The 26,931-nt window shown below is 40.5% G+C and overlaps 1 protein-coding gene across 2 annotated transcripts; it reads left to right on the top strand.

Moving 5' to 3' along the window:
* Window positions 1–4,328: 4,328 nt before the first annotated feature.
* PTGFR (prostaglandin F receptor) lies at window positions 4,329–26,931 on the top strand. 2 transcript variants are annotated; one of them, XM_074908163.1, is made up of 3 exons: window positions 4,329–4,386; window positions 5,943–6,790; window positions 24,740–26,931. In XM_074908163.1, the coding sequence occupies exons 2-3, from the start codon at window positions 6,002–6,004 to the stop codon at window positions 25,043–25,045; spliced, it is 1,095 nt and encodes a 364-aa protein (XP_074764264.1). In that variant the 5' UTR covers window positions 4,329–4,386; window positions 5,943–6,001; the 3' UTR covers window positions 25,046–26,931. The 2 variants fall into 2 exon arrangements, with proteins under 2 accessions (XP_074764264.1, XP_074764265.1); XM_074908164.1 differs by having other exon boundaries at window positions 5,943–6,469.

Raw genomic sequence — 26,931 nt, forward strand, 5'->3', positions numbered from 1 at the left:
GGCATCAGAAACTATGCCTGAGTTTGAAAGAGGACACAACAGTCATGTAGTGCTTTTAAGAAAGCTTTATTTTTTTAATTTACATGAGCCTTCAAATGCTTAAGAATTGGTGACATCCTTTATTGTGCACTTATTTGCTTTTAATGAAAATTTTCTTTTAATGAAAATTTATGAAATTTTCTGCCTGCGTTTTCCAGACATGAGGTGCAACTAATTTCTAAAGCAAAATGAGCCTTGATCAGTATTAACTGTTTCATGAAATGATATTTCGAATTGTCCTTCACTTATATGTGATTTAAAATCACAGTCTCTTCAAAAATCTGCTGTAAAACCAAGTTAACAACCTCCAAATAGACATGTAAATTATTCTTCATTTTCTAATAATGGGAATACTGAATAATGCCACTAAAAATACAAGAAGAATTAGTAATGCTGGTGTTCTTAAGGAGTGAGTCAGACTTTCAGGAGTAATTTTTCATTTCCATGTTTCTGCAGTCTGCCTATTGCTAGCTTCAGAACAGAGCAAGCCTCCGCCCAACTCACCTCTCTGTATTGTTTATTGGCCTCTTGAAGCTCATAATTAGCATTAATTTTTATTTTTTTTTTCTCAGTCATACAATATTTAGAATGGTATGTATGCATCAAAAATGTACAATATTGCCTGATGTAAATCCCATCTACTCTAAAACTCCTCTCTTCATCTGAATATGTGCTCTTTCATTTGAATACCTCATTCATCCTGTATAGTTGGATCTTTGATAGAAGTTGTTCCATGGGGTTGCCAGGGATAACGCTAATTCCAGAGGAGAAGGAAGTCCTGAAGGACTGCTAATTTTGAAGAAGTGGAAGACAGTAACTCTAACCCTTCATGGCAGTGGGTGCTGTAAGACTCTCTGTCAATGTCTGTGACCTCAGAAGTCTTGTCTTGAACAATGACGGGCTGAACAATGTGACATTTAACTGAAGAATTTTCACTGACAGTTTTATTTGACTGAGGTGCCCCAAATCTGATCCTATTTTATTAATTTCCATATATAGTTATTTTGATTTACTACTTTTGTCTCTTAAATCTAAAGACTATTACATCACTGATATTTTACTAACTGCGGTTAGTTGGAAAGATGACATTTACTGTTGTCATGTACAAAGAAAAAAAGGTTTTCAATGTTTTGCAGCAAGAACTGTGAATAATGTAAAAGTATATAGTAAGTCAAAGGCTGCAGAAGAGATTTAAGAGAAGATGAAAAAAGAGGAAGAGATACTGTTTATATTTGCATTCTACCACCTTGATATTGCTACTGAAATGTTTGCTTGTTTATTTACAGCAAGGTTGTCTGGAGTTGGTCTTTAGTGAAAAATTAGTGCAACACTTGAGTATACTTCTGGACGTGTAGCAGGAAGCTTTGCGGATTTGATTACTGTACACTTCATTTGCCAACCAGCAAGGTGCTTTCCCATCCAGAAGAGATTTTACATTTTCCTTCCACTGTTTGGAGTTTGGTAACCAATGGGTAGATTGCAATTATCACAGTACATGGTGATGTAGACTGTGTTTTTATCTCTGCATATGTATTATACCAATGCTTCTGAATTTAAACCCATTGAACGTGAGCAGGAAATGCTGATTCCTTCATTCAGGTTGAAACTTGGGGCAAAAAGAGAGTTTATCTTTTGATTCTTGGAGTCCAGGATTTTACAACAAACACAAGCTCCAAAGCACACTCAGAAATGCTGAAGCCAGTGAGATAAGCCAATGCCACAACTTCAGTTCTTCATTCTTTGAACAGCCAGAGCAACACAACCTCTAAGAAATGCTCCCATGTGACTCCTGCACCTATAGCTTTTGTTTTCTGTCATGTAAGGGACTCTATCAAGCCCAGCTCCATATTGGTTGATTGGCAAACTGTTGAGGAGAGGAAGAGCTACGGACCTGATGAAGATGACGTTAATCCTTCCTCTTCCTTCCCGCAGTTCTGGTTCTGGTGTATGATGTGTGAAGAGACTGCTCCGCACTGAGAAAGCAGTGGCTCCCCAGCCAGGATCCACAGCAAAGGCTGATGGGACAATTTTGGTCACTCCTTTTTTCATTAGTAATAGGAAATGAAAAGAGCTGACCATGGGTCACTATGAAACACTTGGTTATGTTTGTGTCATTGCCAGCTGTTACTCCTCCAACACCTCTGAAGTCACCATCCTACTTAGCCATAAAACCACAAAATCATCTAGTTCTAGAGTAGCCATTATTTCAGTTCTTCTTGTAGCAGGAGCACAGAAATGTGTTCAGGGCTGAGCTGCAGACATATCTGTCCTGCGTATGTCGATGCTTAACATGCCTACTGCTTTGCTAACAGTACAAAACTGATGTGGCACTTTGTGTAGCTGTACAGGTGCAGGAGCACTTTTCTACTACTGTTGTCTGAAAAGAGAGGTGGAAGTTTATATATTTACCTTCCTAACACCATTTCTTGCTCTCCTTTCCCCACCTCTGCAGCAATTGAAATGTCACTCTCCCTCCTTTTAGTAGACCACTGCTTTTCTCAGGATGCATTCTATAAGCATGCGTTTTCCTTCTTTAACTACATTTTTATAAGCACATTAAACCATCTGTCTTGAGGTTTTTAGGTTCTTTTCTTTGGCTTGATCTACCTGATAATGGCATTTTAGCTTCTACCTCCCAGACTTCAGGGTCTTTAAGTACCAGCCTCATTGCTTCTTTTCAAACAGAATTGCCCCCTATTGCAGGAGGAATGGGTGAAGAAATCTGGCTAGGAAAGGGCACAGTGCAAGCTGTTTGTAGTTTGGGATCTCCATCACCATTTGTTTCTGGGCAGGGAAACGTAAAATAAACTCTTTTCCTCTGAACTTTAATGGGCAATAATATATTTTGAGAGGTTTTTATATTTTATTGTTGTCTTAAAAAGAATTCCTGGGCATTTATAGGTCCCAATCAGACCAAATTGGCCGGTTTTGCTCATTGTATGATAAGATGCCAAAATCTGAGAGCGCTTTGAGGAAGCATGGTGCTTTTAACTGTGTATGTAACTTGAGATACTATTTGAAAGAATGGATTTAACTGGCCTGTATTACCTCACTGGTGGATTAGGGAGAGGCAAATTATATCCACAGTATTCAAGATATGAAGGTAAGCAAAAGCTGTAACAGGTTTGAGAATTTTAATTTTTCAATAATTGCCTCGTGGAGCTGGGAGTAGTACAACGCAAGGCTGTGTCAATGGAAACAAATGCAAGCTCTCCATCATTCTTGCCCATGATAAATTCTGTAACACTTTACAGTTTGATATTTTGACCTTGATTTTATATTTTGGTTTATTTCTGTAGTAAGAGTTTTTAATAAAAATTCCCATCCAGGCCTGCTTGGTAGTCCTGAACATCGATGGATGAAAGCACTTAGAAGTTTTCTTCAAGTTGTATCAGCCTGAGTATGTGATGGGAAACGAAGAACCTTTGGATGTGGAGCCTTACCGGTAGTATCATTAACTCCTTCTCTGGCCTCTTGCCGTGCTGCTCCGGTGGGGAAAGGGGCCAAGGCGCACGGTCCCTCTGCACGGTCCGCGGGTGCAAGGGGCGTGTGTGGCGTGACGCGCACAGCTGCCCGCCGGCAGCGCCCTGGGGACAGCCCGTCCCGAGCTCCGCGGGCGCTGGCGGCGAGGCCGGTCGGGCAGGGGCACACGGACAGTGCAGGGGCGAGGCTGCGGCCGCGGCCGGCTGCGGTCTCCCGGTTGCCCCGTGAGTGCTACTGCTGTGGCTGCAGCGCCGTGGGGCAAGAACTCATCCTGCCCGGCTGCGGTGGCCTCGTCGCCCGGCGCCGCGATGTGACACGGCGGCCCGGCCCCCCCGCCGGAGCCACCTCTGGGCACCCGGCACAGCGGGGCAGGCGGCTCCGCGCTGGCGTGCGAGGGGCGAGCTCCCGGCGCCGCAACCTGCTCCCGAGGCGGGGGGCGGCCTGCGCGCTGCTCCTCCGCCTCCCGGGGACCACGCCGGGCGCCCGCGGGGCTGCCCCACTCGCCCCGCGGCCCCCTCCAGAAGGGCCGGAGGGGGCAGGTGCCGCGTTCCCGGGCGCCCTCGGAGCCCCCCGATCCCGCTGCGCAGCGCGGGGGGCGGCAGCGACCGCCGCGGCGCGACGGCCCGGCCCTCCGGGGGCACGGGGACGGGCAGCGCGGCGGCCCCGGCGCTGGGGTTGGCCGGGCGCGGGTCGGGGGCGGCCGGCGGGGAGGGAGGGCGGGAGGCCGGGAGGGGAGGCGGAGGGAGGGCGGGAGGCGGGCGGCGCCGGGGGGTGGGGGGGCTGCGGCGGGCCGGGCGGTGGCGGCCGGCGGGGCACCGCGCTGCGGGGCTGCGCCTCTCCCGGGCGCCGCGGAGCGAAGCGGAGGTGAGCGGCGGCGGGACGGGGCCGGGGCCGAGAGGGAGCGGTGCGCGCCAGCGGGGCTGGACGGCAGGAGCGCTGCGGGGCCGCGGGTCGGGGCCGGTGCCAGTGCCAGTGCCAGTACCAGTACCAGTGCCAGTGCCAGTACCAGTACCAGTGCCAGTACCAGTGCCAGTGCCAGTACCAGTACCGGCCGGTGGCACTCAGGGGCGCTGCCGGCGGCGGTCGGGAGCCCCGTGGGCTCGGGCGCGCTCCCCCGGTGCTTCCCACGTGCGCGCGGCCGCGGGGTCCGCTCTGAGCGCGGCCGCTGCGCTGCGGGGAGGCGGGAGGGCAGGGACAGGGGCAGGGGCAGGGCAGGGCAGGGGCAGGGCAGGGCAGGGGCAGGGACTGGGGCAGGACAGGGCAGGGGCAGGGGCAGGGGCAGGGCAGGGCAGGGGCAGGGCAGGACAGGGCAGGGCAGGGGCAGGGGCAGGGCAGGGCAGGGGCAGGGGCAGGGCAGGGCAGGGGCAGGGACTGGGGCAGGACAGGGCAGGGGCAGGGGCAGGGGCAGGGCAGGGCAGGGGCAGGGGCAGGGCAGGACAGGGCAGGGCAGGGGCAGGGGCAGGGCAGGGCAGGGGCAGGGGCAGGGCAGGGCAGGGGCAGGGACTGGGGCAGGACAGGGCAGGGGCAGGGCAGGGGCAGGGGCAGGGCAGGGCGCGCCGTGCCGTGCCGTGCCGGGACTTTGCCGGCTTCGCTCCCCTTTTGCCGTCCTGAAGGATGGAGGTACCGGTTGGTTCCGCCGTAGCCGTGTCTGATGTAGCTCAGTGATTGAGAGGCTTCGGCGGCTCTTTCTAACACGCGTTATTAAAGCTGCTCCTCCTTCTGCACGGGAAGTTTTTGCCGGCAGGAGTGTCCTGAGAGTATAGACGGGAGATAAAAGTGCAAAGGACTTGTAGAACTGGCTTCTTGAATAAGGGAGCGTCTGAAATTCAAGTTTGTGCTTCAGAGAGGGAGCTGGGAAGTTGGAGACTTCAGTGTTGGTTAGGTTAAAGCTTTAAAACATTGAATTGTGTGAGAGAAAAATTACTTGGAAGATGTTAGGACATTGTTTTGAAAATAAATTCTTAACAGTGAGAAGAAAAACGGAGTGTGATTATAATCTCAAAACATTCCAGTTAGAGTATTTCACTTTTGACTGTGGTTGGGCTGATGAATACTTTAATTCTAGGAGTATGTTGCAAAAGCGTTTGTTTATATATGTAGTTTAACCACCAGAATGTTTTGCAGGGTTTCTCTGATTATATGTACATAAGCGTTATATATTTTATACATAGTTTTGTATATCTTATGTATGCAGAGACTGTAAAGATACTGTATGCTATATCTGCATTGTATAATGCATGCAGGTAATTGTTTTATCCTGTGACTGATGCGCTTAAAATATGACGCCATATCATATCACTCAGAAAAAAGGGAAATTAGATTTGTACCACAGACTAATATTATGGAATTTCTTCTTCAAATGTCATTTGAACAGTGGTATGCCTTTTACAGTGTGTGTATATTTGTTTTTAATATTGCAGATGCCTTTTGATTGCAAGACTGCTGAAATGTTTTGAGGGCTGCCTCTCCTTTCCTAACCATGAACAGTTCAAAATCACCAGGGCTGGCTGGATTGGGAATCTTGAAAAACACAACCTGCCACACGGAGAAGAAGATTTCAGTTTTCTTTTCAATAATCTTCATGACGGTGGGAATTTTGTCCAACAGTCTTGCCATAGCAATTCTCATGAAGGCATATCAGAGATTTAGACAGAAATCAAAAGCCTCCTTTTTGCTCCTTGCTAGTGGTTTGGTCGTCACAGATCTCTTCGGCCATCTCATCAACGGAGCCATTGCAGTGTTTGTGTATGCATCGGATAAAGACTGGATTCGATTTAACCAGTCCAACATTCTTTGCAGTGTTTTTGGCATCTGCATGGTTTTCTTTGGTTTGTGCCCGCTCTTCCTGGGCAGTGTGATGGCTGTTGAACGGTGCATTGGAGTCACTAAGCCAATATTTCACTCTACAAAAATGACTTCTAAACATGTGAAAATGATGTTGACTATGGTATGTCTGTTTGCTGTTCTTATAGCTTTGCTGCCTATTCTTAGGTTTAGAGCCTATCAAATTCAAGCATCGAGGACCTGGTGCTTCTATAAAACAGAACATGTTGAGGACTGGGAAGACAGATTTTATCTCTTACTTTTTTCTTGCCTTGGGTTACTGGCCCTTGCTATTTCATTCTTGTGCAATGCTGTCACAGGAATTACCCTCTTAAGAGTCAAATTTAAAAGTCAACAAAGACAAGGCAGATCTCATCATTTTGAAATGATCATTCAGCTCTTGGCTATAATGTGTGTTTCTTGCATTTGCTGGAGTCCATTCCTGGTAAGAGCCTAATGTGTTTGCCAATTTTTAATGCACATCACTGTATAAAAGTAATACTTTTTTATCTCCAGGTTTTAAGGTGCTTTAGCTGTGATAACAGCTCCATTCACTCTTCTGTGTATTAATTTTACAGCATAGTGCCCAGAATATATACCTGTGCATCTATAACAAAAATGGTAATTATTCTCCACTTCTAATCAGAGGCAAAATACGTTGAGTAGGCTAAATATATAGGGACTGTGAGGACTGTATTTCCCGTGCTGTGAAGCAGACAGTGATAGCAGAATGGTGGCTAGAATAAATCAGAGCAAATACTGAGCTTGTTCAAAAGTTCAGTGAAATCTTGGAGTGGCAAGTCTGTTCAGTCCGTACTGTGGTTCATGTAATTTTTTATTTATGGTATTCTGTTCATTGTCATTATTACGGTTTACTGCTACTTGTGAACTGTGTTATGGAAGATAACAGTTAAGAACATAAAAATCCTCTGCTCCATTAGCAGGTTATTAAGGTTTTAGAGTCATATTAAAAACCATGGTTGGCAGTGGGTTAAAATAAAAATTTGGTTTAGATCTAACCAAGCTGGGTTTGTAATCTGGACAGATACTAGCAAAGCTGCTGCGTGCAGTTGGTGGACTCTCTCAGCTGTCCTGGCTGTAACTTGGGGCAGCTTGCTGGTAACTGCTGTGACTCTTCCAAAGCGGTAAGTGTTGCTCCTGTTAGCGTGTGCTCTGCCAGTGAGCAGGGTCAAAGGAAGCGGGATTATGATAGGGGAAGGGTTTTGACAGCTCCTGTTGTATGATGGTGTTATAAAGCTGATAATAACTGTGAATCTTTTTACTGTAGTAAACCTGACTGAAGAAAATCTTATTTTTTTCCTAGGGTGAGATGAAGAAAAGTTTATTAGGGTGAGAGAGCTTAAGTTGCAAATAATATGAGATCTTAAGTTCTTTCCTAGAAACAAGGTCCCATAGTTTTCCACTGATATGAATGAGGAGAAATTTGGGGTTGAGCTTACAAATACAGAAATTTAAATATGAGATCTGAATCAGATCCAGCTATATCTAATCTACTCACTGCCTATGGTATAGTATGGAGTTGCCTGAACTAGTTCAAAATTGGACACTGATATTAGCTGCAGCAGTTGGGTCTATCTGGCAGGTAGCATTTAAATGATAGGCATCAAGGAGAGAGTCTGGATACAAATCTCTGCTTCACTGAAATGCACAAAAACTCTTTTACTTCAACACACACACAGTTTTTTGAGTCTTGCTATGCAGCATAGTTTAAATTCATGTTGGCTTTTGACAGTGTCATGGCTGTAGTGTATAGAGTATAAACAAAGTCATCAGAACAAGAACTTCCAGACACCTCCTGAGATTTGTCTGGGGCAAGCCACAGAATGGTTTTCAAGAAAAGCAACTGTGGCTTTACTTTTCATGAACAAACGGTATATTACCCTCCGGTGATGTTTATTTTCAGATAAAGTAACTGTCTTTAAAGGTTGGAATTACTGTGATTTTTAAAAAGCCCTTGGGTGTCAAAAGAGCTATAGACTTTTTTAATTCGAGAGATACTTCATTTATTCAACAGGGGAACGAACACTAAATTGCAACTACTGTGGTTGTTTTTTCAGTGTTGATAATTTTGTTATGCTTTCAGTTTTTATTATTTATAAAAACATAATTAAAAAATCTTTAGTGAAATCATAGCACTACTCTTGTTAAAGTATTTAACTTCATCTAAGTTGTAGCTGATGATGAATTATTATTTCAGCAGCAAATTTTTTTTCAGAGCATTTTCAGTTTGATGTTTTCATCAGCTGGTGATGCAGACCACTGAATGACTTCTTGCTTAATTTTATACTTGGTAGTCTTTGGGACTCTGTTGCAGAGGGAGGTGATAGACAAGCAATTCTGGTTCATTGGGTGGCAAATCTGTCAGTGCTCTCTGCGTGTTCTGGGCTTGTGACACTGTGCTTCTGGATCTCTTTTGAAATGAGAACAGCCAAACTATCACCAAAATTAGCCTGGCAGTACGGAAAATAGTTCTGCAATATGGACAAATTTGTGTTAGAAATGAGAGGTTAAAAAAAATAAAATTAGCGAAAGGTAGGATTTAGTTCTTGCAACAAAGCTTCAGGGAAGTGAACAACTAGTGTTTAAGCCAGAGAGTTTGATAGTCTGGGAAGTGCAGTAGGACAGGATCCTTTTGGTAGGCATTACCTTTCTTAGCTATTACGTTTGCAGAGTTTCCATCAAAGTTAAATCTTTGAGTTACTTAATCTTTGTTTTGATACTCTGTTCACTGAATACAGGCAGAATTATAAGTGCAGTGTTAATTGATCAAGCTTTACTGGACTGTGGTGGAACATACAGATGCAGTGGAATAAAGCTTTGCCAGGAACGTACTGCTAAAGTGCTACAATAAAGAGATCCAGAGTTTATCAAGGCGTGTGATGTACGATGAACTGCCAATCCAAATCTACTTGTCCGATTTATCTGAAACCTCTCAGGGCTTTTAATCTGTGAAACAAATGGTTTACTTTCTATAATATAATCAGCATACACCAAAATAAGTATTTTTTGAAATAAATATGAGCAGGTGTTCATAGAGTGAAATTATTTGGCAAAGTAGCTAAATACATGCTTATTTTGAAGTCATTTGCTTGTTTAATTTTTTCTTGAAGTTAAATCTAGAAGTCAGTGTCAATCTTTGAATTGTGAATTTTACTCATGTTCTTTATCCCAAAGAGTATACAGAACAAAATGTTACTTGAGAGTGAATAAAGCAATTAGAAACCAAACAAACCTTTGGAAGCGAAAGCAAGAGGAAGACGATGCAGTTTATGCCAAACATAGTTTGCAGATACAAGAGTCTGGATTTATTTGATGTGATTCTCCATCTGATGGGGGGTTTGCTTTGATTATTTTTCTTCTGTTTTTAATCTAGTCTGGTGTTATGTCAATTGTCATATGTAGCAAAATATGACAATTTACTTCAGATTTACTTCACTATTAGACTTTTTCCCCCCCCAAGTGGAATAATATATTCAGTCACTGTCCTGTGCTAAAATCACCTTTAGTTGACATTAGAAGCACAAGGCCCTGGATTGATTGTCTTTTATGGTGTCTGGTGGGGAACTGACTTCGGCACCTGCTCAGTGGTAGTGAACTTGTTTTGGTGCCTTTATATATATATATATATATATATGTATAAATTTATATATATCTAACATTTAATACATATAATAATAATAATATATAATATTATAATCAATCACCACCTCTATTTTAAGACTCCTGAAGATCTGGAGCGTTTTTCAGAAGCAGAGCCCATGGCATGTCTCATGTGGAGCTTTGCCTGGGGCTGTCGGACAGGGACTTCCTTCTGGTTTCTTTTCCTCCTGATTTCTTTTCCTCCTTCTGATTTCTTTCCTGAAGCTCCGTCTCATCTGTTCAGCGTTTTCAAGTTTTCTGCCATGGTGTGGGAATCTTTCCTTAATGAAGTACGTGAATGAGGAGTACTCCCTGCTTCTTCCCTTATGGGGGAACATTTATCTCCTTTTGAAGGAAGAGTTGAGAGCAGGAGGGAATTCACAAAAAAAGCAACACGTGAAATTGATGAGTTTTCCAGTAATCTAAGTAGTCAATGATTTGCAGAGGCATATTTGTTATGACAGTCCAAATAATTTTGCTTTGTGATGGGTAATTGCAGGAAAATATGTTCCAAAGGTAGTAGCATCAATTTCTCTGTGTAGTGAGACACCTTTTTTCATCCTTGCTAAAGTCTTAGCCCTTTGCTAGGGATATGTGAATTTTGTTGGATAAATTTGGTGCCTAGGGGTTGGATTCCCAAAGCAAATAGTTGTGCTGGAGCATTTTGTGATAAGTATCTCTGATGAAATAGATTGTTATATAAAGCTGGTTTTTGGCTGTGACTTGACATCTGGCCTCTCATGAAACAGCTTGTATTTGGAGCTGTGTTCTTATGAGCAAATTCTGATCAGTACGTCAAATTCTATGGGGCTCAAGGGATAAACATATTTTAAATTTTGTTTTTGGACTAGCAAAGTGAACTCCCTCTAATTATGGACAGGAGGAGTTTATTTCAGAGTTAATTTATCTATGGGAACAAATTATGATATGGAGAAATGTCTAATTTTTTTCATGTGTGGAACACAGTATTAGCCTGAGAAAAATACTTCTACATTCAAATTATTCTTGTTAAGATCTTTTTCCATGCAGTTATCTGATTACTTTCGTTCTAGTTTTACCTCCCCTCTACTGCAGAAAATAGCCACTCCTGGTATTTTTTTGACAGACCTCAGCTCTTTATTTTGTATGATTAAATCAGCTCTTATTTAGTTGCTTTTTTTTACTGCCTAGATTAATTTCTAGCAGTCTCTTCTCATGTAATCTCTTCCCTTTCCATTTTGTTATGCTCATTGTATCTCTCTGAACTTGCTCTGCCTTCTTCTTGTCCTCAGATTGTCTCATGCAACGAGGCTTCATGGTTGGTTTTTGTGCACTTAGGGCTGCATTTAGCTTACAAATTGTTGAATCACTCCAGCCTAGAAGCTGCTGGAGCTGGTCTGAGTGGTCCTTTCAGTGAATATGCTGCCAGAAAAGATGAGAAGGGCAGCGGTGCGTTAACAGGATAGCTCTCGGTAGAGTAACCCCATTCCATGTCACCCTGGTTGCTCCACCAGGTATTTTGGGTGCCGAGACAGACTTATGGTTGGTATGTGCTGAAGAAGGTCAGTAAATTGCAGGTTTTACACTAACTAAATTCTAGGCCACATAGTTGCATACAGTATAAGGTGCTGCATTGTAGAAGGCAATCCTCTGTGCATCTCATTTTGGTGTTTTTGTATGTGCAGTCATGTATCTGCATGCACAGTGACACTTGGCCGGGAGTTCATACCTGTGCTAAAGCACCTCCCTCCAATCCTGTTTTGTGTATTCTTGATTAAGTTGGCAGTTTAAATTTCTGTTATGCTACCTTATGCTTACATGTGCAATGGGCATCATGTATATGAGCTCGTTGTTTTATTAATGCTGTTTCTATGCCTTCAAATATTTCTAGTTGTATTGTCCCTACAACAAAATAGTTAAAAATTTGTCCCTTCTCTTGTGCTCTCATGACTGGTGATTTTCATAATCAGAAAATGCAGCTGAGGAGAAGCAAATACAAAACGTCCCAAGGTGCAGGTCCGTGCTTTGCCAGTGAGGCCCTTGTCACCATGCACAGTACAGCCACCCCAGATCTCATGGGTGGCTGCTCTGCACAAGCGTATTCTCTTACACTATCAAAACATGTTAGTTAAAGCTGCAGCCTCTGTGAGCTCATTGTGCCTGCCAGCACAGGCACTATCAACAAGGAAAGTGAGCTTTCTTGTTGAAAAAGAATAAATTAGGCTTTCAATTTCCAGTCGTCTGTTTCTGAAGACTGAGGGAGGTACTCTTAGACATGTTGAGTGAACCTTGCAGCTTTGAATGGTGTTGTAAAAGTTACTTTCACAGGGAAAAACACACTTTGTCTTTTTCACGATTCAAATTTTAAAGAAGATAATCAATGATTATGTTTGTGCTGGCTTTTGTCACTGAATTCTTGTCATGTTTTGCTAGAACAGTTGTCTGTTGACACCATACAAAGGTGGGCTGTGTTGTCAGAGTACAGAAGATGTAGTTCGAGTTGGGTCTGGGCTACGCTTCACACCCTGCCTGTGGCAAACTGACTGCTACAAGGAGAGGTGACCTGCTGCAGGACCTCCATGCAAATACCTGTTGGATGTCGAATCTCCTGAGTCAGGTGCAAACCCATCTCAGGAGCCCATTTCTGCCACAATGCTTTTAATAAATGAACCAGTTTCATAGGAAAAGGAAAAAAGCTTTTTGCTAGCAAGCTTCTAGATACATCTCTTTATCTTTAGTCCGAAGCAACAATACAGTAATGGTTATTGTCAACTGCAAGTTGTTAACTTCTCTTCCAGTCCTTGCTGTGTCAGAAGAGGTCAGATCAGGAGCAGCTGTTTGACTGAATAGAGTACTCCCTGAGTTTCTCTGGAAACTTAAAAAAAAAAAATCTCGTATGAGTTTGCTTGTCTTTCAAGCTACACTAGAAAAAGGGCTCTCACTCTTCCTCATATCATGACCTTTTAATTGCTTTCCGAGTTTCTCAATACGTCTCTTAACACTGTGCAAATTCAATAACTATTCTTGCTTAAGTTCTTCTGAATGAGATTCTGATATTCAAGGTTAAATTGCTGACATGTTACTGTTATTCCCAATATTATGGCCCAAAAGATATTTTAGAATAAATAGCTGATTTTAGGGGTTAAGAGAAAAGAGAATACACATTTTGATTGACGTTTTTGTTAGTCTCAAGACAGAAATGTCTTTTTAGCTTAGTTTCCTGTGGAATAAGGTTTAAGCAGCAACTCAGACAATTTGAGCATGCTTTTGTATGCCACCATGAAAATACTCCATGGAAAGAAATTGCAGGTATTTGCAGAGAGAGAATAACAATGTTTAATACAATGCATTTAAAAATGAAATCTGCCTATACAGATGTGTATATATGATACTAGAAACCCTTGGATAAGATGTTCATGCCTTGTTTTAGTGTTGGTTGTAGCGATCGTTCTTTTATTTTGGATTCTTAAGAGGCAAAGCTGGCAAATTTCCACCAGGTTAGATGAAAAATGGAATGAGCATTGGTTTAGATTATACCCACCTAAAATTATATTGAATTTCAAAGGTACTGCTTCTGTGTTCAGAATCAGTCTGTTCCTATTTTCATCTTTTACAGCTTGTAGAGATCTTACAGGCCTTAGCCTTTCTGAGAAATATGAATCATTTTTAAAAAATGTTTTTAAGTGTGGGCCAGGGCGTAGTTTATCATAGAGTGCTTAGAAACACTATATTAATTGTGGCTATATTTGTAATTCAAGTGTTTACCTTCCTGTCACAGAAGTCAGGAGTTGAGCAGCTGAGATACTCTCTTAACGGGAAAGAAGTTCTGGAGAAGAAATGGACGATGCTCAGCATACTGTCCTGCAGTAACGATATGAACCAGGGAAGGAAAAAGAGCTGAGATTGACAGAGTCCTTTACCAAAGGCTTTTGGGGAAACATAATTATAGTTTTTGTTATCTATGTTTACTTGTGCTGTTTGGAAAAACTTATGTAAAGCCTTCTTCTGAAAATGCAGTGCCATCAGAATGCAGTGGGATTGGTTTGTTTTTGAGAGAAAAAGTAAGGAAGGCTCTCCAGTCATGTGGGAACATTGCATTTTCAAAGCAACGTGGCCCTGTGTTTACTTACAAAATTGCTTGCTGCTTGATTTTTAAATTTATATTATATATAAGAATTAAACCATAAAGATCTATAAATTGAAACAGAATATTTCTTTCCAAATAGATGTCAGTGACTTTCACAGAAAATATTTTTTTTTTTCAATTTTGAAGTTGCCATCGTAAAAAATCAAATTCTGAAAACTTCAGCCAAATAAATTTGCCATTCATAACGTCCCCTTATTTATTCAATTGGTAAAGTTTTTGGATTCTGTGCTTGATATTAGAAAGTGAGTCAATTTGACATACATTCCAGTTTTGTTTGAAATGAGAGAATTCTTCCTATTTCCTAGATATTACACTTATTTAGGCCTTTCTTGCTTGAAAATATCATACACTGCATAACCATTTTTAGAAAATTATACATGGCATAACCATGTTGGGATGGTTATTTTAGGAAAGCTCTCTTTCCTGACTGTCTAAAGACTTTAAATGGTAAACTTGTTGCTGAGAAGTCTCTGGGACAATTACACTCACATGGAACAACTCCAGGAAGTCCTTCATCCTCACCAGGTTTAACATGGCAGACATCAGGGTGCGATATACATTCGTATATTCTATGAGATATTTATTATGTTGTTAATTCACAATTATAAGTTTTTTATGGTGGTTATGTATGCTTTCTAGCGGAAGTTACTTGTCTCAGTAGTAGTGTAGAATCAGTTCATGCCTAAAGAACACATTATTTGGATCCTCTTCTGGGAAATACGCTGTTTAGATTTAAAACAGAGCAATAATTCTTATTTCATATGCTCTTAAGACTTAAATTTGACATGAAAATATTCAGAAGTTGCGCAAATGCAGCTTGGATTACAAGCTCTTTGAGGAAGGTGCCTGTTTACTCTGTGTGTGCACAGCGCCCAGCAGGGCAGGAGCACAGTTCTGTCGTGTGTTCTGTGTATGTGCTTTTACAAATAGTAACAGTCATGTAGCAGAACACTACAGAAAGGGTTTACACCAGGAATTACAGTAAAGTTTTAGTAATTGCGACTCATTCTTTTGGATTAATTCTCATATCAGATGGGGTGAAATAGCTAGCGTCTGAATGATCCTGAGCTGCATTGTAGATGATACAGTCTCTTGCTGAAGGATTGCTCTTACCTACTCCAGACAGAGCAGGGAGTGGAGAGCAGCTTATAAACTTGCCTTTAGCTCCTCTTTTTAATGAGCCCTGTGAAGACCTTATTTAGAGACATGTGCTAAGGGCGGGTTTGAAGGGCATTGGAGTTCTTTCTGCAAGATTTCCTAAAGAAGTCTGAAGATGAGCATTTGCATAAGAAATGTCCTGAAGTGAGGTTTGTAAGACAATTAGGTCTCAATAGTAAACTCACAGAAACCAAAGTTTTCTTTGTTGTTGGAGAAATGAAAGTTAGTGACTGATCTCCAGCTGGTCCCCTCCTTGCTGTCCCAGACCTGTGTGCTGCTAGCTGCCTCAGGGGGCTTGAGCCCTGGCATAATGTGGCTGTGCCTGGGTGTGTGGCCACCCCGGTGTTACGGGAGATGCAAAGCATGTTGTGAATCTGCCTGTGAGCAACTCGTCACCCATGTTATGACAGACATCAGGACATGTGGACGTGGGGAGGAAGACTTATGCTGGCAGGGATGTGGCCAGCTGTGTTCTCTTCTGCCTTACTGCATGGAAAGGTGTTAAAACAGAAGGTGAAGCAGGAAGGATGTGGGGATCCATGTAAGCGGTAGCAATTTGTCTTAGGATTTACAGTTCATTAGTGAGTTGGAAATAAAATTGAATCCACATTTTACCAGGAGCATGCATTTGCGGAAGTACATCACTCTTAAATGGAGATTTGATTTTTCTCTTCCCTCCTCCACCTAAAAGGTGGTCCAGCTGCACATAAGTCCCTTTTAATTTATTTGCCAACATTAAAAAAAAATAAATTGCAAATTATATATATCAGCTTGATAAATATATTGCTCATTCATTAGCTTTGATATTTCTGTTCATAGCTTCTTAGTGTACTTCTTCATAATGATATATAGAATAAGTCACTTTATTAAAGGTGTTTTTTTAAAAAATAACATGAAAGGAACACACCACATCTTCCTTTGCCCCCAGGCAGATCTGAAGATACTGCAAGATAGCACCAAGTCATTAGGTGACTATGACTGCAATCCATCTTTAAAAAGATTTTGTTTCCTCTACTGTGTATGTTACATACATGGTAAGCATAAATATACATAAAATAGAATTACAAATTAATAAATCTTTTTTTTCCTCCTTATTTTCCCCTTACACCCATGTAATAAACACCATAATTTCTCAGATAATTCAACTGAAGTTCTGACTCCACTGGTAGACAGTAGGGTAGGTTTTTTACTTTAGACTTGTTGTTACTTGGTCTTGCAGGCTCCTCACACATCAAAGCTGTCTGCATTCCTGAATTCTAGAAGAGGTGAAAAGGCTGCTATATATCATCACTGACTCACTGTGAAATTCTTCTCCCTTCTTTTAACGTTTCTAATATGTATGGATACCTCTGGATTCAGTGATATTTGCCCTGAAAGCCTGCACATATGTGCTGTTCTCTGAAATCAGGGAGTGACCTGTCCAGGGAACCCTTAGAGAATTCAGCCTAATTCTTAAGACAAAACTAACAAATCTGGGAGAATTAAAAAATGGCCAGGTGAGAATTGGCAGATTCTGCATTCCCTGTAGAAGAACATTTTCTTGCTCTTAAAGATCTAAGTGGAGGATTTGCCTGTGGTAGCTGAAGCTATGTTGTATCTCTCCTCAGACATGTAAATACAGTGGAGGATGTCTTTAGTAATGGAGCAGCGTGAACGTGGTGATATTTGAAAAGACAGTTTGCCTCTAAGCTGTTGATTTGATCCTGGGCATAATAGTAATTAATACTGAATTTGTTACTATAATTACGGACTTTTGCAGCTCCTTCTTGCTCCAGGTAGTCTGTGTATTGCCTCTTTTTTTTTTTCTGTATTCAGACAGTTCTCTTCCTGGCCAGTATTATGTGTATTATGTGTTATTTTTCACTCTTTCTTTGGGTATTTGTAGGGTATTGGTGAGAGAAGTGGTGTTGGTCCTATATAATGAGAATATTTATTTAACCAATAAAATTGTGTTTGTTTTCAAAATGAGTGTGAAAACCTGAAAAAGCAGAGCAAGAAAAGAGACATAATAGGCTATTCGCAGGGTTTGAAGCTTTCCAGGGTCCCAACTGACCATAATGGAGGAATAAATGGATCCTGAATATGTATAGTCCTTACATCCCTAAATACTTATTTATTTGATTTGTTTGTGCTTCTCAGGATGGTCCTTATTATGGAGTATTATATAGAAATACTGATTGTTTTCTGGTCCCAAGAGGTCTAGCAGTTGTCCTGTAAAGTTTCTCTCAGCATTTCTGGGTAAAGAATATTTTAATTTTATCTGTAAAATTAATTTTTTTGTACCAGAGATTTCTGTTGTAGGCCTTGTTGTTAAGCAGCAATACGTTCCTTGCTCAATGGAAGCAGGCTTTCTTGTAACTTTAAAACATGTTGCTCAGGAAACAGGTTGTTTATTTGGCTTTGATACGGACACTATGTCTTTTCATTATGAAGTGAGTCATCTACTGTTTTCAGTGCTAAAATCTTCTCTATCCATATCCATTTTGATTTCCTTTCAAATGAGTTAATCAGTTAAGCTGTGAGAGTAATTACATTGCCAGCTAGTGGAACCAAATAATTTCTAATTTTGTCATGGAGGAGAGGAAAGAAAGAAAAAACTCAGTCCAAGCTAGAATTATCTGGATTTTTTTTTTTGGAGGAACAAAAGTGAGGTGACCTGGAATGCCTCATTCAAGTCCAACTTGAATTTATGTTATAGCAAAACAGATACAAATAGGTAATGTCTAAGGGGAATAATAGAATGGTTTGAGTTGGAAGGGACCTTAAAGATCACCTAGTTCCAACCCCCCTGCCATGGGCAGGGACACCTTCCACTAGTCCAGGTTGCTCAAAGCCCCGTCCAACCTGGCCTTGAACACTGCCAGGGAGGGGGCAGCCACAGACTCTCTGGAAAGTTGATAGAAAATAAAAGCTTCACTTTCAGTTAATGTTTGCAAGTTTATGCACACAAAAAAATCCTTCTGTTTATGAGGTTTACTTCATAATTTTATTCCTGCCTTATGCAGACCATGGTAATGCCAAAGGCATTTAATAAAATACAAATAGTGAGTATAATGTTGTGGCACTTTACATTTTTTTTCCAGTAATTTTGACAAATTCTTGCATACATAAAAATCTCATTTCAAATGACATTTCCAAATGTTTGTTCAGAAAGTGTATTGCCATCCATAAATACTTTGCATAAAGCTGTAAAACCACAGATGGTGAAAATGTCACACTTGACTCTAATGGCACAGTAATGGAGTGCAATAGACTGTGAGTCCTCTACATGAGTCTGCAGGAGGAGAGCAGAAAGCTCAGAAGAACTGAACAGCCTCAGCGAGGAGGGATCATTCAGCAAGGTCAGACAGAGCTGAGCTACTGGGTGGCAAACACCCACAGAGCCTTAATTTAATGTCATGGCTGCAGCGTTGTATACATGCTGCTACAATGCAGTCCTTTCTTTGGTGTTCAGTTGATGTGAGAGCTGCCCTACCAATTCAGAGGGGTGCTTGGACACTCTGTTTCAAGGCTTTGATCTTGCCAACATGAGACAAGGCACATGAATCCTAAATGGTACCATGTTCATTAAGCACCATCATCGCCTGGTGGAAATTGCCTGGTCACAGAATCTACTGTGTGAGAAATATATATTAGAAACTCTTCATTTGCCTTGTGGAAAATGTTGTGTTTTCCTGGTTTGTCTATACTTTTTTGACCTTTATCACAGCAGTAGTGCTTTGGGAACACCTCTGGGCACCTTTACTTCAGCTTTACAGTACCTCCAAAAGGTTTATGCAGCTCCGTTTTAAGGAGGGTAAAGATGGAGCACATGGAAGCTAAATAAACTTCTACAAAATGTTTTTGCAACCTCAGCTACCTCTGGTCATCTGAATCTTTTCTGTCTGTTTCTCATTTGGGTTCTGTGTTTTTTGAGAGAGAACATGACCCTGATAGGGGAAAGGTCTTTCTCAAACTAGTTGCCTTTAACAGGGTAACAAGTAAACTTGCATGTTTAGGAATGCATATCATGGCAGGTGGTAGTTATCAGCCTTGATTTACCTGTTTTGGACTAGAAGTTGATTTCTGGAGATAGATGCAGATTTTTCCCCAACTGAATAGTGAGCCAGTGGATTAATTGTTAATTTTTAGTGACATTATTATTTCTTCACAGAAGCGAGAAGAGGGCACTCCCTTATTCTGTTGCTACTTGTGAAGAGCTGATCCTGCAAAACTTCACACATGGAAATGTTACATATCCTCGTAAAAGTACCCTCTGGACTTTAATGTGGAGGAAAACTTGCTAAAGCATTTTGTCTTCTCAAATTCCTTTTTAAATACACAGTTTTTATAAAATCTCTATACTCACTTAAAATTTACTTGCTAGGCCAAATGATCATTTGGTATATAAAAGCTGAAGATATGGTTCATGCTTCTTTTAAAAAGGGAAATGAAAACATATGGGGAAGAACATGTTGCAGATCTAGAACACAATAAGCATTATGTGGCATAAGTAGTACAGTGTGTATACTAACATTTTGATGTCAGAAGTGGTGTGCTACGTATTTTTCTTGGAAGCTCTTGGTTTTAAACTGACTTATATAGAATCACATAAAAAATAAAATGAAGCATACTCAGCTTTGTTGCAACAAATGCTTAGTTTATATACTGCAATATCTATATAGCAATGATATAGGCAATTTGCTGTCTATTTCTTTTGTAATAGCTGTTCTTAGGAGACATAAAATGGTACATAAAATGTGAAGATAAATACATTTGGATTTCTCTCTCCCTCTCTTTTGCAATTTTTTTTTCTTAAAGTTTGTGTTTATAGCCTGCTACTAAGTATCATCTTCTATCAGCTCTTGCCTGTAGCAGACTACAGCTCCTTTGTAGCATGTATAAATGAGAGAAGTTCCAAAACCTGCTGGAAATTCAAAATAGTTATGTATTTTTTGTTTCAATGGAATGGGACATAATCAGTGGAATACTGTGAGATTCCACTGTGAGAAGGGGGTATGCACCTCTGGATTCAACATAGGTCTCAGTGATAAAATATAAGTACTCTGCCAATACTAAAAAAACCCATGGACTTTCTTCCACTAATGGAAATTCTCAGTACTGCTTGTAATGAAATCCAAAGGAAGAGGAAGAGGTTTGGGAGAGTCTGCAGTGTTCCCACAAGGAAGAGGAGCCTGAAGGCTGAGCTACAGAGGAAGAGAATTTTTGGTATTTGTCTGCTCTGCTTTCCATGTCAGTCTCTTGATAACTTTTTTATCCAGTTTCCTGAAGTCAAGGATAGAACCTGGATTTAGAGCCTATGTGGTGAAATGCATCAAAGTACCATTACAGTTTGTCTTATTTCCTAACTAGCTGTAAAGTCTGCTTTTTGTTTTGACTAGCTGTCCTTGAGAACTAACAGGAATGCGACTAAGCAGCGCTGCTTATTAGTTGTTCTCATATAATTGGGATCCAATGGAAGGGAAATTAAAGTGATGCTGTTTATATTTGGAGAGTGGTGTGAAGCTTTGGAGCAATTATTTTTCAGTTTGTTGCAGTGAGCTTTGTCTCTGGGGGACAGATGCTGTCTGCTAGATGCAAAATTGTAGAAGTCACCAATTTCAAAATGTTTTTAAAACCTTTCCATCAAAGTTTCTGGACCTTGCAAAGCGAGCTTTGGTTTTAGCGAAGCCTAAAATTGAACAAAAAGAATGGAGAAGTTTAATGTATTGTGTCAAGTCCTTGCTTGTCGCAAATTTGTTTTCTCTGTAATTTTTTTAGGGACAGGGAATTCTCAGGTTTTTACTTAAACCACCAAGGATTGAGTCAGAGTAACTTTATATCTTAAAAGTAGGCAGCCTTGGTTTAAAATATAGCTTTTAAATTTATGCTTTTATAGTTACTTTCCTAAAGAAAGTTTGGATTGTATTTGTTACATCATGTGATACTTTTATTTTTTTGCAAACCAAGGACATGTACTGCACCTGTGTTAATATATAAACATAGTATAATTCAGCAAAATTCTACTTGGATTTTTACATTTCTAAATATGTTAGAAAATGTCACGAGTTGCGTTTATTATTTACCAGATGGGGATTAATTTTTCAAGTCATACTGCTGAATCTACATGAATATTAAAATCAGTTGTGGAGATCAGAGGCAACTAGGTATGATGCAATCATGTTGCCTCTTCCTTACTTGTGTACTGCTGGCTACAGAGGACAGAATTCCTTCATTATAGTCACTTGGTGGATCTACAGGGATGAAATAAAAGTCGGTCTTTGAATTGGTTCCTTGACTTTCAACTAATTATTGAACAGTATTAGTCAAATAAGAAGAAAAGAAGTGTCCTTTCTGTGCCTGCAGCGGAGGTCCTGCTCCCAGAAGTCAGCTTAGCACTGAGCAAGCTCTGGTTGCAGTTTCTGAGATGTTGACTTGTGTTCTGTGACTCGACTTTCTTGCACCTAGGGAGTGAATACAGACTGTCTGTTTTTCTTCAAACAAATCCATTATTAAACAGCTGGTAGCATATTAGGCCTTTTTGTCGCTTACAATTCCAAATCGACTTTGGAATAGTTTTTTAAGATTTTAAATTTAAATTAAAATTTGACCATCAAAATTTAATAGAAATAATAATTTATATTGGCCTTACTCCATTCTACCCTTCTTCAGCTGGAGTTTAGGCTCTTGTTCTAGAAATCATGAGATGACTTTAGAAAGGCTCCAGTAGCCAGGGCATGGCCTCCCCTTTGCCCTGACTTCATGAAGTTAGCTTTGGTTGCTTGCTGTTTTCTTACGTTTTCTCAGAAGACATGGAAGAGGTCCCAGTACAGTGCAGGCTCTGTGGAGGAATGAGAAGCTATCTCACTTCATACTTAGACACAATGTGACGCTAACATGACTATCACTACTGCTGCTCTGCCACAAGTGTTTAGGATAAAATTGCTCATGCTTAGGGTTGGACTGAGATTCTCTGTCTTAGTCCAGGTCTATACAGAAATCTCAGCCTCTCAGACCTTCAAAAAGTTGGGATATTGTTTTATGTTGGTTTTAGTCATACAAAAGGAAGCATTTTTTAATTTCGGCGTAGCACTCCCAAATGAATTAAGTAATATGGCTAGAAAATTCTTATTTTCTGAAACAAAATTTGTAGATAATTTAGATTTTATTACTTTGAATACAGGGATTCACAGCTGAGTTGCTTAAGCATTTAACTATGTACATAAACTCTACTTGTTACTTGTGAGTTCAGATAAATTAATTTTTGTATATCCATTATTCAGAAGAGGTAACAATATGTTCTGGATAAAGCTTATCCAAGTATCAGAATCCATAAAATTGTGTACCATATTTCCTTGTTGTCCTGATGTACTTTATGTAAATCCATACTCAAAACAGAGGTACTTTATGGTGAGCCAGCAAGTTGAACAGCAAATGAATGGATTCACTTAGATGTGATTACTACTAAATGGAAAGGCATCTCACAATTTTGCTAGGTAACACGTGAGAAGATAATACAGTTTTACAAAATCTGGATGGATTTACTTTTCCTAGATGGTGACATCTACTGTTTCCTTTTCCGGGCATGGAATTGCATTGGATTTGGCATTTATTAACTTTGCAGAATGCGAGAGAAGGACAACAAATGGAATTTTGAAGTACATCAAGAAGCAGATTAGGAAACTGTATCTCTGTATTGTCAAGCATGTGGTATATCAGATAAGAATGTTGGTCTGTGAGCTCTGTTGTGCTGTCATTTGCTGCCCAGTTCTACTTGCATGAGTGAAGAGTATTCTGCCTGAGTTTTACTTGTGGTATTGGACATCTAATAAATAAAATTTAGGACTGTCCTGAGAAAACATCCTGTGCAGAAGCCAAAGGAGTTGTCCAAGTTTGGGTGGGCTGCTGATGTCAGAGAGGAATGCGCTCAACATTTCTGGGGTAAAATGCAGATTCAGGGAACTGACTTGTAAGTATTTGAGTTGGCTTGATGCTCAGACATTCTTCCTCCTCCTCACACCAGTTCCCAGCTGTGCTTCTGCCAGTCTTACCAGCTTCCTTAGGAATGTTCCTAGGGGCTCTCTTCGCAGCTCCCATAGATGTCCATACAGAAATGCTTCATCAAACGCTTAATCAAGCAAGTACAGTCTCCTTTTATGTGTTCACTTTGTTCCACTCAAGTTTATACTCAGATGTGGTGTCCTGCACCAAGCTATAGGTAGGGCCTAGAAATACAGAGAAATGTTTAAAAAGGAGTAATCTGGAATCTTGAGCAGTAATTTTCTCTCTCCATTCATTATTATTTTTTAGTGTTTTTTTTTTTTTTTTTTTTTTTACGATGTGTCTTTTTGAAAATACAACCCTCTGCACTCGGACAGACTGGCCCTGCCTCTCATCGCCCAATAAATCAGCGTACTCATAGCATCACTTGTAAAATATCCTGTTTCTTAGTTATCACTTTAAAGGCTTTGGAACTGAAAGCCTTACAGTGTTTCATCTTTCTACCAAAAAAGTCTTCATGTGCTTTTAACATTAATAATGGAGAGAGATAATTTACCACTCTCTGGCAGATTCCTGGCTTTGCAGAGTCAGGCTTTCTTCACACAGGAACTCAGGTTACAAAACCTCAGTGGCAGAAAGCCTGTAAAGGAGGGCAGGAGCCCCAGGGCATGTGTTTCACTAGGGCTGGTGTTTCAAAGCCTAGGCTGTAGCTCTGCAAAGCGGAGAGGCCAGCCACAGCTTACAGGGCTGGTGTAGCTCTTGGGTATCCTCTGTCAGAAGCAGTCCTGCTGAGCTATGCTGGAAGACTAATGCCCCCATCCATGTGAAACTTGGCTCTAGCAGTGTTATTGCTGGTCTGTCCATGTGCAGCTCGACACAGGTGAATAAAACTCTGTGTCTCCATTGGCAAGAGGAGGGGTTTCAGTGGCCTTTGTCACCATGGCTTAGATTTTCCTAGAAATTGCTAAACCCTCTGGTGTCAATAAATTGTGTTCTGTTGCAGCTTAAAACATGTGAATCTTCTTGATGAAATCAAGGGGCTGGTATTCCTTATGCAGACTTTAATCGAAAATACCTACCTTAAAAATGTTCTGATCTACCAGTAGCCTATATACTTGAAAAAATAAATCCTTGGAACAGTCTTGGCATTCTTTGTTAGCTTAAATTCTGGCTAAATTTCATTCCTGGCTCAAATCAGTCCCTGTTTTTGGAGGGTATTCTCTGGCTGGTTGCCATCCGCTGCTCAAGGTTCAGCAGAAGTATTCCAGCAAAGGCACATGCACGTCCTGTGTGAAACGTAGAGGATTTCTAGAATTGTAAATGTGCATGAAAGTATTTACTTTGCAATCGGGATGCACTGATGCTGTCAACATGTGAAGGTTAGAGATAGTGTTGAAACGATTTCATTCATTTTACATGCTCTCTTGGTGTATCTTTTCGATGTATAATTTTAAAATGTTCCATTTTCAGGTGACAATGGCCAGAATTGGGATAAATGAGAGTCGTTCAAAGGAGACCTGTGAAACAATACTTTTCGCTCTCCGAATGGCAACATGGAACCAGATCTTAGATCCCTGGGTATACATTCTTCTCCGGAAAGCTGTACTTAAAAACCTGTACAAGATCACAAGGGGATGTTGTGGTGTACACATCATAAACTTACACATGTGGGAACTCAGTTCCATCAAGAATTCTTTGAAGGTTGCAGCAATATCTGAGTCACCAGTAAGTTCCAAACAAATAAACCTACAGCCACTCAGCTCTGTGGGGCAATAAAGTTAAACACAGTGTATGAAGAGATGAGGAAGGCAACGCTCATACACGGGCAGTACCTTAAAATGAATTCCAAGGCTCAGCGGTTTGGCATTTGTTTTAAATTGTGAGTGGTTTGCTCTTGTTGCTTACTGGTTTGATAGTGATACTCCAAAAGATGCACTTGAACGTTTTAATTCCCTTTAGAATACATCCCTTCCAAAACTGATAGTAGAATGATAAATCATCCTGTATTTCTGCCTTCCAAGTACTAAAGTGGACAGGGTTCCTTAGAGTATGCCACACTAAATCCTTTACCTTAGCAGGCTTCTTAAGAACATATGCAGATGTGAAAGTGATCTCCAAGGTGATTATTAAAAGAAGCAGGTCTTATGTACCAGTGATACCCCCAAATCCTTTGCAGAGTCACTGTTTCCTAGGGTAAAATCCACCATCTTTTCCATAAGGATATTCTTTGCTTCTAGGTATTGAATTTTCCAATTGGATATATAAATGACATTTAGCTTGTGTCCAGCTTATTAAATGATCCGGTTTGCTTGGTTCATTGACTTCTTAATTATCTGCTGTTCCATGAATTCTTGGGAGAGCTGCAGACTTAATCAGTGTAAGCATTCCTTTGAAATCACTGACAAAACATGAGGTTCCCTGTGGGAACACAGAAGCAGATCAACTCAGCTTGCTTATAGTTACATTTTCAGAGCCGTTGGTGAGTTTTTACTCCTTTCAACAAATCTTGTGAAAGTAACCAGCATAAAACTGTTGTCAGTCTGTAAAAAGAGTAGGTTTCTTTTTTTTCCTCCCAAACTGAAGGAAGTTTCTTGAGGTGTTCCATTAATGCATATACTGAAATGCTCATGAGGTATTTGTAAAAGCTCACATGCGTCTCATGAAAAATGTGGGTGACCAAATGTGCACCTCTGCAGGGAACTGCACTGGGAGCACGGTTTGTTTGTGAAAACAAACTGCACACTCAGATTTTGCAGGGTCTGTGTCTGAAGAGCTGAGGACATTCAGTATATTTGAAGGTACTTGAAAGTTTCCAGGACTTTATAAGGAGGCCCTTCACCTTTAATGCTGCTAAAAGAAGCTTTGGTTTTTGTGACTGTATTGTATTCAGAAGCAAAAATGAGAGTGTTAGAGACTTTGTAGCAGACAGATTAAGATAGAAGTGTCTATGCTATTTTTACGTACTTAACTTCAAATAACTACATTAGTGAATTGTTATATTTGGACAAAGTAGTTAAAAACTGATTCACCAAGAAGACAGTCTGAGGGATCAAAACTATTTGCAAGCTAAAAATTCATGTTGTGTGTGAGAATAGTTTAAGTCAGAAAATAAAAAAACCAAAAGGTTTAAATTTTTTAAAATTTTTTTGCTTTAAAAGCTATTTCCTTTTTGCTTTAAAAAGGTTGAAAAAGAAGTGGGTTAAATAACCCTGTAATTAAATGAAATGGTTTAATTTAAAGAATTTCTGTATGTGATTTATTTTCTCAGTCGCAGAGCTGATAAACTGTGGACAGATTTGATGCTGGTATAAGCTCCGTACTGTTTCTTCATGTTGGTTCTGCTGAAATCTGGAAGCGTTCAGTCAGTGCTTGGTTCGACTTTTTAATTTCATAGAATGTGATGCCAGTGTATTTGTTGACATAAATTATTTGTTCATTGTGGAACATTGTTGTTTTAGCAGCTGCAAAAAAATGTTGTTTTGTAAATTGTTGAGATATTTGAACGGTGAATGAAGCTTGTCAATGATCCATTTTGTTATGTGAATAAATGTAGCTTGTGTTGTTCATACTGGTTGACTTGTAAAACAAACAAAGAGAAGTTTATGTGTATATGTGATTTCTTATATTTTGTGTAATAATACATGTCGAGTGTAAATTACAAA

This window comes from Athene noctua, chromosome 5 (assembly GCF_965140245.1).
Source record: "Athene noctua chromosome 5, bAthNoc1.hap1.1, whole genome shotgun sequence".
NCBI classification, from domain to species: Eukaryota; Metazoa; Chordata; class Aves; order Strigiformes; family Strigidae; genus Athene; species Athene noctua.

Excerpts from the sequence above, each read along its gene's own strand:
- PTGFR (XM_074908163.1), top strand. The coding sequence starts at position 6,002 with ATGAACAGTTCAAAATCACCAGGGCTGGCTGGATTGGGAATCTTGAAA. Across the intron at positions 6,791-24,739 it reads TTTGCTGGAGTCCATTCCTG|GTGACAATGGCCAGAATTGG; the intron begins GTAAGAGCCTAA and ends TTCCATTTTCAG.